The sequence below is a fragment of the Balaenoptera ricei genome, chromosome 1 (assembly GCF_028023285.1).
Source record: "Balaenoptera ricei isolate mBalRic1 chromosome 1, mBalRic1.hap2, whole genome shotgun sequence".
In the NCBI taxonomy this organism is placed as follows: domain Eukaryota; kingdom Metazoa; phylum Chordata; class Mammalia; order Artiodactyla; family Balaenopteridae; genus Balaenoptera; species Balaenoptera ricei.
In genome coordinates this window covers 36,621,978-36,635,579 of record NC_082639.1, presented here as the reverse complement: position 1 = coordinate 36,635,579, position 13,602 = coordinate 36,621,978, and the positions used below count along the sequence as shown (strand labels likewise).

Below are 13,602 nucleotides of genomic sequence, written 5' to 3'. Positions count from 1 at the left end.
GCTACACGAGGAGAAATACTGCATAGAGTCACACAGGGGACAGACATGGGCCCTTGGAGGTGGGACAATTAAGCAAATAATTACAGTACAAAGTGATGAGTGTTTAAGAAGGGGCAAGTACGCTGGGAAAAGAACACCAGCCCAAGTCCATTAGCAAGGTTGCCAAGAGCAACCACTAGCGTACAGGTGTCTGCAGCCACCCGAACCTTGAACCAGGCCCCTATTCGCGGCTCTTTTAACCTCCTGCCCACTGGCAGCTGCCCCCAGAAGGGTTAAAGCTTGAAGCAGAGAGCCAGCCTGCAGGTGCTGGTGACCGATTCTGACACTGTGAGATTCCTCTAACCCTTCTTTCTTTCCAAATGAGCATTTCAGCAACAGAAGCTTCAGGGGGAAGAGGAGAGAGGAGGCTGGCAAAAAATACTCTCCAGCCCCTTCTCGGCAGTATAACAGCAGTGAGAAGACAAGCTGGCTGGAGCCCAAGGAGCACCAAAGCGCTCACTGGCCTCCCTCACATCTGGCTAAGCACCATGAACCCGTCCGCTGGGCCACCTCAATTACAATGCTGCACCAAGAAAGGGGAGGTCTTCGCCAATACAGTCAGCTGATCGGCAATAAGGGAGGGAGGGGGAAACAACACGAGGAGGAGTGAAGGCAAAGCGGGAAAGGAGAGGCAGCTGGCCAGATCCCACCCACGACAGGAGACTGGAGAAGGTACTGCCGTGGGCAAGCCCTGAGTCTTCACCCTTACCAGCCCCGGTCTCCTCAGTGGAATCCCAGCCTCTCCCTCTCCACTGCCTGGTCCTGACTCCCCTTCCTCCAAAGCCATACTCCTCTGCCAGAGCTTCCCTCTGAGACTCTCACCCTAGAGGAGGGAGTCATAAACTTTAAGGAGAACCACCTGCTTGCTCAATATGCAGATTTCCAGGCCACATTCCCTGTGATTCTGATTAGGACGTCTGGTGTGGGCCCTGGGAATATGCATTATAAGTAACATTCTCCCCCATCCCCAACCCAGCCCCTCCGCCACCACAACCACAAGTGATCAGGATGCTGGTGGTCCTTAGATCACATTTTGAGAAACCAGCCTTGGGGATTACTCCCTCTCCTGAAATCCCAGAGTCCTATCTTTCTGTTATCTTACATTATTGTTTCTTTTTCACATGTACATCCTAACTACTCACCTTAACCATAAGGCCCTCAAGAAGAGGAAGTATCATCTCCTAACTCTTTGACTCCCCCGCAAACAGCGCAGAGCCCAGGGCTCTACACACAGGAGCTCAGGAAATGCTGTGCATGTAGAGCTACGACAATGGCGATAAGAGGCCAGGGGAAGGAAAACCACAGCAGAGACGGCGGAGTCCCGAGGCCCCGGCTGGAAGGAACTGTTTTTAGGATGCCTACATGAGCCAGGCTGGGACAACAGTTGGCTTCGCCTTCTTTTTTTCCTTCTTCGGTAGTCTTGGCACTACTCTCCTAACCTCCCTCGTGCAAGTCAAGTCTGTGCAATGCACCTCCCATAGGAAACTTTGCCAAGAAATCTTGCCAAGAATCCTCGGTGCGATGTGGCTTAGTTTAATGGCCAGGAAGTACTCTAGATCCTGAGATCCATCAGGTCTCCATGCAGGGCAAAGTACATAGCTGAGCATGAACTTTAGTATAAAGCTTAGGGCACTTAATCTATCCCACTAAACATCAGCAGGGTCATGGTCCTCCTGCATTCAGCAAATATTTCCTGAGTGTCTACTCCATCCCAAGCATGGTTCTGTGTGCTCATGGGTCTTAAGATATCATACGTCATCAGAAAGTATTTTATAGTGACTGATCTTTAGAAAGTTACTTTAAAAGCAAGACCCTACATGATGCTGGGCCTCAGAACCATATAAGCACCAAATGGACATTCTCAAGAATGCCTGGCTATAGGATGAAATATAATGGAGACCCAAGGTCAGGTCTGAGGCCCTGGTAGAGAGAAATTCTATTCTTACTCACCATCATGAGCAATCTTTGGAAGCTCCGGAGTTCTTTTTTCCGCATTCAGATGCAATACTTGGTCCAGAAAAGCAAACTGCCACACCTAGCCTCTTTGAATAAGTAACTCCTTGATTTTCAGATATCAGCTTAAAGGTCACTCCCTCCAGAAAGCTATCCCTGACTCACAGACAAGATAGGTGCTCCTGCTTCTAACCCCATGGTGTTTTATATTTCCCCTATTAGAGTACTTTTCACAACATCCTGCAACTGCTTGTTAAGCTTTCAGCTCCAGTAAGGCAGCAACTCTAATCTGTCTTGCTCATCATCGTATCCCCAGCACCCAGCACAGTGTCTGGAAGGACACAAGTACTTAGGAAATACTGGTTGAATGATTAAATGAATTGATGAGTGTATCATACTTTCTATCAGGTTGGAAACTGAACCATGCCTCCTGTACTCTGCTGCAGTTTTACCCACAACGCCACCAAAAAACACCCAAGATGAAGCAGCACCATTCCTTCTGCAGTATCAGTATTTTATAGATGTAGATCGGAGGCTCACAGGATCACCCCAGTACAGATTCCAGGAGGCACTTGCCATGATCTGAGATGGACACAACACTCCAAAGTCAATGTAATGTCACCAAGAGCCTGAGAGTTATACCAGCCAGAAGCCACAATGCCAGCCATCACAGACTGGATGGTAAGATCTCGAAATTTCAAGTCATTCAACTTCCAGAGACCCAGCTTTTTCATGAAGAAGATATTAGGTCCTTCAGCAGCAGGTACTCGCTTTGAATAAAGAAACAACCACAATAAAAAGCTACCCACGCCATGATGGGAAACTGGAAGAGGAGGGCAGCATTTGCAAGGAGGCACCTCAGCAGTTAGGAAAGGGTTAAGAGCACATGTCTGTCTGGGACCTCTTACCCATAAATCAGCCTTGACTGCTGCTCAGGCTGAATGAAGCCCCACCAGGTTGGCCTGTCAGGAAGGAAGCCCATGCGTCCAGACTTTTGTTGTTCTAAGGATTTTTTTTTTTTTTTTTTTTAATTTTACTGCTCAGGAAGGAAGCTGAAGCCTAGGCCCTAACTGCAGTCCTGCTGATTACTTACCCTCGCATGCGCTGCTGCCTTTACCTCACTATCTACCTCTCAGACCCAACTCTTTCCTTTCCTAGAGTTCCTTCCTATGACTGTGGTATTTGGGCCTAAATCCCAGACTTTCCACCCTTCTTTAAAAACTCAAAATTAAGAATGTTCAGCGTTTCCCTTCCTACATCCCATACGTTTCTGTGTCTGTGTGTGGAAAGGACTGGGGACTGGGAGAGAGGAGTGGGTGCTCTATGATCTACAGAGACATTTTGCCCCCCAGAGCGACTTGAACCCCTTCTCTTAAATGGAGCCATGAAGGAACGGATGGGGATTGAGGTATCAGACAACTGGCCTCCAATGGCTATTTTCTGCTATGTATATATGTGAAGAGAAACCTATATTTAAATAACAGACTCAAATCCAAGGTCCTCAGGCAGAGGGTCAGTCTTTCCCACTCCCATCCTCCTACTCCCCACCTCTCCTACTGATGTGCAGTCATTCTCTGGTGTTCCCAAGCCCCCTGGGGCTTTCTTTCTACAAAGAGAAAAACACTGAGTTTATTTGTGCGCTCAGGGTAATGGACAGCCCTCTTTTACTCCTAGGAGAATGCACACAGACACTATGGAAGAGGCCTATCCCCGCCCAACCCTGCCCTCCCCTTCCCCTGCTAATCTCTCCCCAGCAGCCCCCTGCCCACCCACCCCCCCCCCCCCCGCCAGGCTCAGTCCTGCTGCTGTATTTCTCTCCTGACCTACAAGGCCTCTTCAAGCCCCTTCCTAAGCCTCCCCCAAGCAGAGACAATCCATCATGCTGTGGGACTGTGACACACACAGATGGGGGAAGGTTCACAGATTTCTCTCACATAGGCAAGAGGGGAAAAGTGCCTGTATAACTTAAAATCTGAGGACATACTAGAAACTCTGGGACTCTGAATTCTAATACTAGTCAAATACCATTAAAGCAAATCCTATTATATATGGCCCAAATTTCTAGCACACACAAATTGTAATGGCCCATTTATTTCAAATAATATCTGATAATACAAAATTCCAGAATAAGAAGATATGATGAGATTCAGATTCTCTAACCTGGGCCACTGCCTAGATATCTAATCCTAGTCAAGTCCCTTCCTGACTCAGAGACTCAGTTTCTTTAACTATAATATTACCTTGCTTCTTAATAAAATGAAGGAAGAAAGAGGTCAGAGGGCCACCAGGGCTTATCCTGGTGGATGGATAATAATGCAGGGAGGTGAAGCAGCTGCTATCACAGAAAAGGGCTCTGAGCCTTTCTCCCTCCCTCTTCCACATCACCATAAGGCATGAGTGCGTGAAAGGATCCTACATACATGCTAGTCAGTAATGACCCTGTGTTTGTCTACATCAGTGCTTCTAACAAGGAAGATTATACCACCAGATTGTCCTTGAAAATAATAATAGTCATTATGTATTGCACACTTAGTATGTGTGAGGAACTGTTCTAAGCATTATCAGTGTGCTTAATCTCATTCAGTCCTTCACAACAACCCTTTTAGGTTGTGTAATTCCCACTTTACAGATGAGAGTACTGAGGCCCAGAGAGGTTAAGCAATTTGCCCAAGGTCACAGAGCAAGTAAGCTAAAGGGTCATGATTTTACTCCAGAGGCTGAACTCATAGCCACTATGTTATATTGCCTCCCCACCTTTGATGTGAAACACCTTCAAGTTGAGGCTCAAAGGGGCAAATACAGTATTTATCCCTCTAACAGGTATTTATTATGCTAGGCCATTCTGACTCAGTGTAGATCAAACTCTGAAAAGCAAGGTCAAGTGAGAGCAATATAGGATCAGCTAGCACCTAAATGGAAATCATATACCTGAATATAAAGCAAAGGTCTCTCCAGGGCTGGCCCTTGCCCCCTCCCTACAGCTTTCTGACTGTCTGCTGCTGTAAGATGGATGCGAAGCCATAAGTCTCAGCCTGCAAATGAATTTCAGTGGAAAAAGACAACCCTCATCTGGTGAGTCACACTAAGGCTTACCGGGCTTGATTTCTCATGAGACTGTACCAAAAGGTTCCTTCTTCACCCATGCAGCTCTAGACTTTCCTAAAGCTCTGTGTCTGCTGAACAGAATGTACTGGATGCAGCACCATGTCTCCCCCCAGAAACACAACTTTCGTTTCCTCTAGGTCATCTTCACTCAGAACACATTCCACAGAGAAAATTGCCAGTCAAATGTCTGAATTGCCAGATGGTTGTATGTGTCTACAAAACTCCCACATCACTTGTCTGGTTCCAGCTGCAACCAGGATCTAGGTAGAAACTTTTTTTCCTAAAATACACACCCAAAGAAGATCTGTTTTTGTAGACTCCATGATAGGAGATGTAATGCTGTGGGAAAACATTTGGGTAGGGGATAGACTCCAACCTTAGGTTTCTAGAGAGTTAGGAGAGAAAAGCAAATTTTAAATTATTTTTTAAGCTATGAAAGTTTTTTAACCAAAATAACACAATAAATCTGTATTTGAGAAAGGTAATTGCACGTCTCTTAAAAAACTCCTTCCTTACCTCCTCATCAAAACTCAAGGTATATAAATTCTTCCTTTCTTTCCTCAAACCACTACACCTTTGGGATAGCACAGTTTTATGGATACTATCCAGTGTAAGGCTGAAGAGTGGCAAATTGATGAAAACTTAAAGTAAAAATTAGATTATAATCACTGCCATCAATTTATTCAATACTCAACAAACACTTATTGAACGCTTTGCTGTGATTGGTACTGATTTAGTGCTAAAAATTTTTTTAACACTGAAACTAAAATGTGACTGAGATAATAGAAAAGTCTGATCCATTGGGTAAGGCTGGAAGGGCATGAATTACTCCTGTTTACTTAGCATCTACCAGATTGACTGATTCATACTACAGCCTCTCATTTCTCCAGGTCTAAACCCATAGCCCCAACTCAGGACCTCTTCCTGGAAAAGGCACAACAGAGTGACTAAGTAGGTGAAAGTTCTTTTGCAGAAAATTCTCCTCCTTGTCCCAAAGAAAGAGATATTTAGAAATTTCCACTCTGTAGCACACACTTTGAGGTTCCAAAGGATAAAAACACACTCTTTTCAACCACAAATGCCACAACTTAAATGGCATTTTTAAAAAATTTTAAGGCATTTTAGCTGCTATATAGCAATACGTCATCCTTAGGTCTGCAGCTCATCTCTCTTCAGGAGGGGTAAAATGGCACTGGGAAATGTTGCCGAACTGTGTGAAGAGAATATTTAAATCCAAAAATTATTGTTATTTTGGTGTTAAAATCGTGTGGGTTTTACAATAAAATGTAACATCACTCCGAATCTCAAGTATTTATAAAGAGTACATTCCAACATGTGTTCTGATATTTTTTGACCAGAGAGATGTGGCTAAAAAGAGTTAAAAATATGAAAATCCATCATAAAAATATAACTCTATTAAGTGTATTGTCACTCCAAATCTGGACTATTTACAAAGACTCTATTTCAAAGTGTGCCAATATTTACTAACCAGATGGGTGTAGTTAATAAGGGTTAAAAATAAGATAAACCAATATAAAAATATAATTCTATTTTTTAGTTTCCTCTTCCCTGCCTAATGAGGAAAAGGGGTGGGGAGGGAAAGCAACTTTTGTTATTTGGATACAATGTGTGTTTTTTGTTTTCAAACAAAAAAGGGCCACCAAATAATCAACCTGGGGCCACTGACCGGAAGGCAGCCCCGGAAAACTTCCCGTGGGAAGAGTTCCAGAAATTGCCCGGACATTAACGAGCCCCGCTGTGCTGGCTGCGAGCCTCAGACGGTCAGAGGTGACCGCGACTCGCCTCGCCCGAATACCAGCCATCCTGCCGATTCACGAACCCCGGGACTTGGGAAACATTTCCCGGACTTGAAAAGCAAGACGGACGGGGAAAACATTTCGAACCTACGTGAGAAACCTCAAAGTCCTCGGATGCCGGTGGCGACGCCAGATCCAGATGCGCGCGTGCACACGTCCATGCCCCCGGCTCGACGCGCCCCGGCGCCCTGCGCGCTCCCTCCTCCCACTCCCGCCTTCCCCCAGCCTCGCCCCCCAAGCTCTCTCTCCCCGCTCAGTGTCCCCTAGCCTCTTCACTCCGCCACCCGCCCATCTGCACCTCCCGCCGGGTCCCCGATCGCCCAGACCTCCGCGTGGGCGCGCCCCCTCCTCGGCCACAACCCCTCCCACCCCCTCACCCCGACCCCATCTCTCTGCGGCTCGGACGACGTACAGGAAACCGGCCCAGGGCTCGGTTCTCAGTGCGACCTGGGGGCGCTGGGCGTGGAGGGCGGGGCGGGGCGGGGGTGGGGGACCAGGCGGCCCTCGGGTCCCGGCCGCGGGCGGCGGCGGCGGCGCGGTGCTCGCCCGGCCCCGGGGTAGCGCCCGGAGTTCTCCCGCAGCCTCCGAGTCCGGCCGAGCGACGGCGAGGTCACCAACATTTCTGAAACCACTTGAACGCCATCTCCGTGGCGGAGGCTGGGGGTCCTTTTCAAGTGAGCCAACGGGACCCACTCTGTGGTCCTTCCTCCCCCCCTCGCCGGCCTCGCGCCTCTCCGCGCCCCCTCCCCCAAACGATCAATTACTAGCCACCCTTCTGCCGGGAGCGGCGAGGGGCTGGCTGGCGGCCGCGAGGAAACAGCAGCCCGGATCACTTCTGCATGACAATTGATGGGAGGGAGGGCGCGAGGCAAGGAGGGAGGACGGCTGTGGTGTCCGTTTTCTCACCATGGTGATTAGGCATTCCGGCCGTGCGAGGAGGCAGCCGCCGACCAGAGCGGCGCGGCGTGGAGCGAAGGCAGGGGAAGAGCGGGAGCGGGAGCGGGAGCGAGCCCAGCCGCCGGGCGGGCCAGCGGCGCGCCGAGCCGAGCCAAGCCAAGCCAGGCCAGATGGCTCTGCAGCCATCAGGGACTGCTCCCGTCCAGCCCGGCCCCACTTTAGCTGTGCAAACATTTCTTTATCCCGACAAGACAATTAAACCTAGCAGCATGAAAAGGAGTCTCCATGACTGTGTTGGGGGTGAACAACCAGAAACAACCACACACATCACAGGAGTTCTCGCCCCCTCCTCCCTGACCCACCCCAGATGGGGAGGGAAAAGGGACTCCGCGAGAACCCCGGGAGCAGCTGAGCCGACAACCGGGCTAGGTCTGGGCAATCAGTACAGAGGGCACCATCTGACCCATCTTTCTGGTGATTTCTGCACCCTTTCAGGGTGGTCATCTGCTCCAGCTACAATCCAGAAGTTGAGCCTGGTGACCTGAGAACCGCCCCAAACATTCTTCCCAGCAAGACCAATTCTCCTAAAAGCCCAGATCAAGGTCGCTACCCAGAGGTAGTCCTGGGTAGTCCCAGAGCCCTTGGGAAGTAGCGCCCCTAACACCACCCCCACGATGTGGCCAGCCCTGCTCATTCCAGGCTGCCCTGGGCCTATGTGGGCTCAGCTGATTTGATTCCTAGGACATAGGGTCTTCAAGAATACGTGCCTTTGTAAAGACACATCTCAGAGTCAAAATACCATCTCTCCTACTCAGGGCTTTTCAAATTTGAATGACTTCGAATATATCAAAGACGAGAGCAAAGCAGAACATCTGGGAACTACTGTGAGCCACAGGGTTCCCTGCCTACCTGTGAATCTGCCTGACCACAGGGAAGGGCAAAGAAAGAGGGCCACTTGGGGTCAGTGCCCAGTGCCCATCTCTGAGGTGAGCCAGAAGGCAGGGCCCGCCATCACTTCCCAAGGGCAGTTCTGATCCCTCTCAGCCCTCAGGGTGAGCATGCATCCTAGCCAACTCCAACTGCTGTGTCACCCAGACAGGAACTGGGCACAGGAGTGGTCTACAGACAACAATCAGGAAATGCACATGATAAGAACCAGAGTGCTAAGGGGGTAATAAATGTATAGATTCTAGCACAAGGCAGCAGAGAATACTTATTTTCCCTTTTGTTGTAAAGTTTCCTTAATGAGGAAATGTTTATTTTAAAAGCCCTGGGAAACATATCTGTAGACACTTCATATGTAAGACACACGTGGACTATTCGTAATTGGTCCATAAATTTTCACCTCATTTCCCTGGACAAGGAGCCTTGGAGACGGGTTCAGAGCACGACAATAAACAGGAGTTACCTCAGTCCCCTTCCTGGGGAATCATGCATCCTCCACGAATGGCTTCTCACAAAATACTTCTCCCTTTTTCCAGGGCACATAAGTCAGTCCTGTTGAGTAAAGGCTTCTTTTTTCCATAGAGCCCAACACCTACCTCAGGAATCACCTGTGATGCCAAGTAGATGAACAGGCAAGCAAACTGGAATCATCTACTAGGAGAGACAATACTTTACCCAAATAGCTACATTTCTTTCTACAAAAACGCATATTTAATCACAAAAGAAATCCTGCCTATCAGTACCCAGATTTAAGGAAAGAACACGTGTGCATTACACCATGTCTGCAGGCCCCTCTTTCAAATGCTCTCAGATGTGGACATATCTGCATATGGATGCAGTGTGTGAGCAAGGGGAGGCTGCGAGAGTAAAAACTGTCAGTGTTTCCACTGTAAAACTGATTTTTTTCATTGACTTAAAACTCAGTCATAAAACTTCTGCTCTAAGTAAGGGACACACACACACATACTCATCCCACCCCGCAGCAAACCCCTAAAGCTACATGCTTATTTAGGAGTTTTACTGTTGTATTTAATTAAAACATTTCTTACATTTTATGAAAAAAATTTTATTTATATGAAAACTGAAAAATCAGTCAACCATATCAAAGATTAACTCTAAATTTTAAGAATTACAAAACCTAAAATATACACGGTTAATTTCTGGCAATCTGGGCAAAAGCCTCTGTATCCTATCACTTTGCTCTTTTGAACACTTTCTATCCTCTCTCTTCTTGCCTCCCCACCCCCTCACTGCCCCATCTGCCCCTCAAGCTCTCCCCTTGGAAGCAGTCTTGTATACTGTCACTCGATTATCTGAGAAATATTACTTATTTCAAAACGGTTCTGTAGGGAGGACCTGAAAGGCATCTAGTGGGAATAATCAGGCCTTCTAACGGCCCTTAAATATGTATTTACATAAAACAGACCATAAATATTCCGACACACGTCGGCATATGACAGGAGCCAAGAAAGCTGCAGCAGACTTTGTCATGGTGCCTCTTCGACCCTTCCTTACAGAAAAATGTTTCCCCAGCCTTCCAAAAACTCAAAATGAAAAGCACCAAATGCTCCCCAGTACAACCCTGTGAAGGCTGCTACCCCACCCAAGGGAAGGAAAGGAGAAAGGAGCACAAATCCAGGGTTATCACAGGGTAACATTCTCCTATTCACTTTGTACCTTTATTTCTCATTTAAGATCAGTCACAAATGCAACTCTAGATAATAATGTGAGTGGACAGTCTACACTCACAGACACGCCTACAAGGTCTAACGTTTGTGTAAGGGAAAAAAGAGAACACAAAATACTCATTAAAGCATATTTTAAACAAATAAAAGGGGAAAGGGCTCCAATTTATACAACACTACATTTTGAAATAAAGAAGTTTCCCCACCCTTCTGATCAGAATCTCATTAATTTCAAGGTCAGAACTCCATTTCACTTTGGGAGACAGACTCATTTAATTTTTCTCCACCCAGGCGTATTCCTGTGTGAGGGATCCATCTCCATGGGGGATGGCACCCCTACACAATGCAAACCAGGCAAACAGAAGAGTTATGGCTTTGACACTCAGAGGGGAATGGATATCCACATCTATGAGTGCTGACCTGACTAACAAGCTTCTTCCTGCTCTGGGGGTCTGAGACAGGTTTGGGCTAAAAAATGGAAAAATGGAGACAAGCTGGATTTGTTAGGAGAGAAGAAAGGAATCTTGATCTCCAGGTGTTACTCTGTGGCATGTTAGTTTTAAGAGGATTTCATTTTCAACTTGTGTTTGGAGAAAAAAGGAGCAGAATCTGTCACACCCGAACCCAGGACAGTTTTGGCCAGAGGTCAGGTTAGAGCTTGCCTTGATCACTTGCACTTCGACAAATGAAAACTAAACTACACTAAACTAAAACAGACCGACACAACGCCAATCCGTGTTCAGCAAGTATATTCCCAAAGCAGGATCAGCACACACACACACATACACACACTCACACATCAGCTGTACAGAAAGGGAAAAGGTGGAATAGGAGCTAAAGCAAAAGAGAGAGAGAGAGAGAGAGAGAGAGAGAGAGAGAGAGAGAGAACGTGGGCAGTTGTGCTGTCAGATAGCAGCCTTCTCCCTTAAGTGGAGAGGTCTTGGGCTTACAGACGCTGACATAAAAGACACACTCGCAACATATTTCAAAACCAAAGAGCGATGGATTTACAAGGCAGGTTGATTTTATGATGACTTTTATTGAAAAGGTACGCTGGGTTTAGGCAGATGCCTTTTAGCGCAGGAAAGTTAACACAGTGCCTAATTCAAGGAGACAGCCTGAGGAAGCAGTGCCGACAGGGGAGAGAGCTGCAACGTCTCTATTACTCTCCTCGGCATCATAAAGAGAAGAGGAAAAAAATGACATTCGTGGTGGTGGTTATAGAGAGGACGGGAGCACAAAAAATAGAGAAGAGGGGAAAGCAAACCTCAGATGTAGTTTTCTTAAGAAAATAAAATGAAGCAAATCTTAGAACAAAGGATCGGGTGGAAAAACACCCTCAGTTCATAAATTCTCACCAGGCTTGAAGAAAACTGCTCTGTGGGGTCTACCCATAGTCCAGGAGCTTCAAAACACAATTATTTTCTGATTATATTAGAGGCGAAGATGGCAGAGTTCAACACTCCTACTCTACAAGTTCCAAGTAAAGGTTTAGCCCCAACTATTAGTGAGTGTAGCCGGAGCCCAGCAAGGCACTTGGAGAACATGACAGAGCTGTTCTCTAAGCAGAAATTAATAATAGTTGTGAGCATCAAATATAGAGCAGCCACACAGGCCAGCTGGGTCTAGTCCTAAAAGGGAGCCCCAGGATAAGCACCCAGAAAACCTGTTAAATCCCAAGACAAGTCGGCTTTCTAGCCTTGCCATTGCAAGGAAAACACAGCTGTTTGAAATGCTTTATGGTGATTGACGACACCTTTGTCCTTCTCTGAAAAATAGCCTGATTTGGAGTAGGGCTGAGAGTTGTGAAAAATAAAATCACGTGGAGTCTGCTGGATGTGATACAATGGAAAAACTAAAAAAATAATACCGACATCAGAGAAACATAATGAGAATAGCAAGGAGAGGAGGGATGGACGGTTTCTTCGAGCCCCCCAAATTCCCTAGGAACCTACGCTTACTAATGAAATGACATTCACTCCGGTCCATATACAGCACCCCCTCCACTCCAGAGTCCCCAGAGAATAAGCCAATCGTGCCCTGTAGGGAAAGGCAGTGCAGGCCAATGTGCCTCTGGCTACCTTCAGAAAAACATTTCCTACAAGAACTATCAATGCTCATTGACAAGAGACAAGTAAATGTCAGCACTCCACAGCTATTGAATGGGAGGGAGTCGGCCCTTCCCATTACTAGGAGCATGAAAAATGCCACCGACCTGTTGAATCCTATTGTAAGGCAGGGCTTACTGGGGTTAGGGGAGGGCTGCACCAAAGTACTTACATCTGTCATTCCGATCCTCTGGGCTAGATGAGGCTTCCCGATCCGAAATGAGGCCAGAGACAGCAAAAATCTTCTTCCCAGTGTCGTCAACCTTAAGTGAACCGGGGGAGCTAGATGGCAGCTGTGTCCCAAAGTCATATTCCTTGCCATCTGCATCTGAGAAGCGCAAGTGGGGAGACTCTGTGTCATGGCAGTTTTTAAGTCGCTTGGCCGGCGTAAAGGCTGACTGATAACTCTCCCGGTCCTCAGTGGAAGCAAAGGGACGGAAGGCCCCCACTCCACTATGATTCAGCATACTGATTGGGGTGCAATCTAGATTTGGGGGCGCGAACTGCGGGTGGAGGTGTAGTAAAGAAGGGGGAAAATCACGATTGGCAAAAGTGCCCGGCACCCCACCTTGCCGATGGTACATAGAGGCAAAGGTGTAGGAACCATTGGTGAATGGAATATGCACGTCCTTGTCTACCGAGACAGGTACACCGAAGGGTCGTGGCTGCTGACAAGGGATGGAAGCATCACGGCTAGCCTCAGCCGTGGACGCCAGGACCATCAGTGCTGGGGATGCCAGCGGGTTGGGGAGGTAGGATGAGTTCTCCATCTTGAAGGCTGCCCGGTGTAAGTCCATCGGAGTCTCTTTCTATGGCCGACGTCACACAAGAAGCAGTCTTCCCTGGGAGGGAGTGGCACCTGGGATCAGGGCAGGGAATATTACTGGGGAATCATCCCCTTCTAAGACCTGCGGAAACAGCAAAGAGAAAGAAAGAGGGGGGAGGAAGGTCAGGGGGAGGAAAGAAAAGGGAAACCCCAAGTGATGGAAACACCATCCTTCTGGCGTACAGATGCTCGGGCAAGAGACACCACAGGCTTTAGGAGCCAGTGGG

At 47.6% G+C, this 13,602-nt stretch overlaps 1 protein-coding gene across 2 annotated transcripts in view; it reads right to left on the bottom strand.

The window, feature by feature from the left end:
- RNF220 (ring finger protein 220) overlaps positions 1–13,346 on the bottom strand; it is a 216,601-nt gene extending 203,255 nt beyond the window's left edge. For both annotated transcript variants that reach the window (XM_059921197.1, XM_059921207.1), the window contains exon 1: positions 12,722–13,346. In XM_059921197.1, coding sequence (XP_059777180.1) covers positions 12,722–13,346 — 625 coding nt within the window. The remainder of the gene's footprint in view (positions 1–12,721) is intronic.
- Positions 13,347–13,602: the final 256 nt, after the last annotated feature.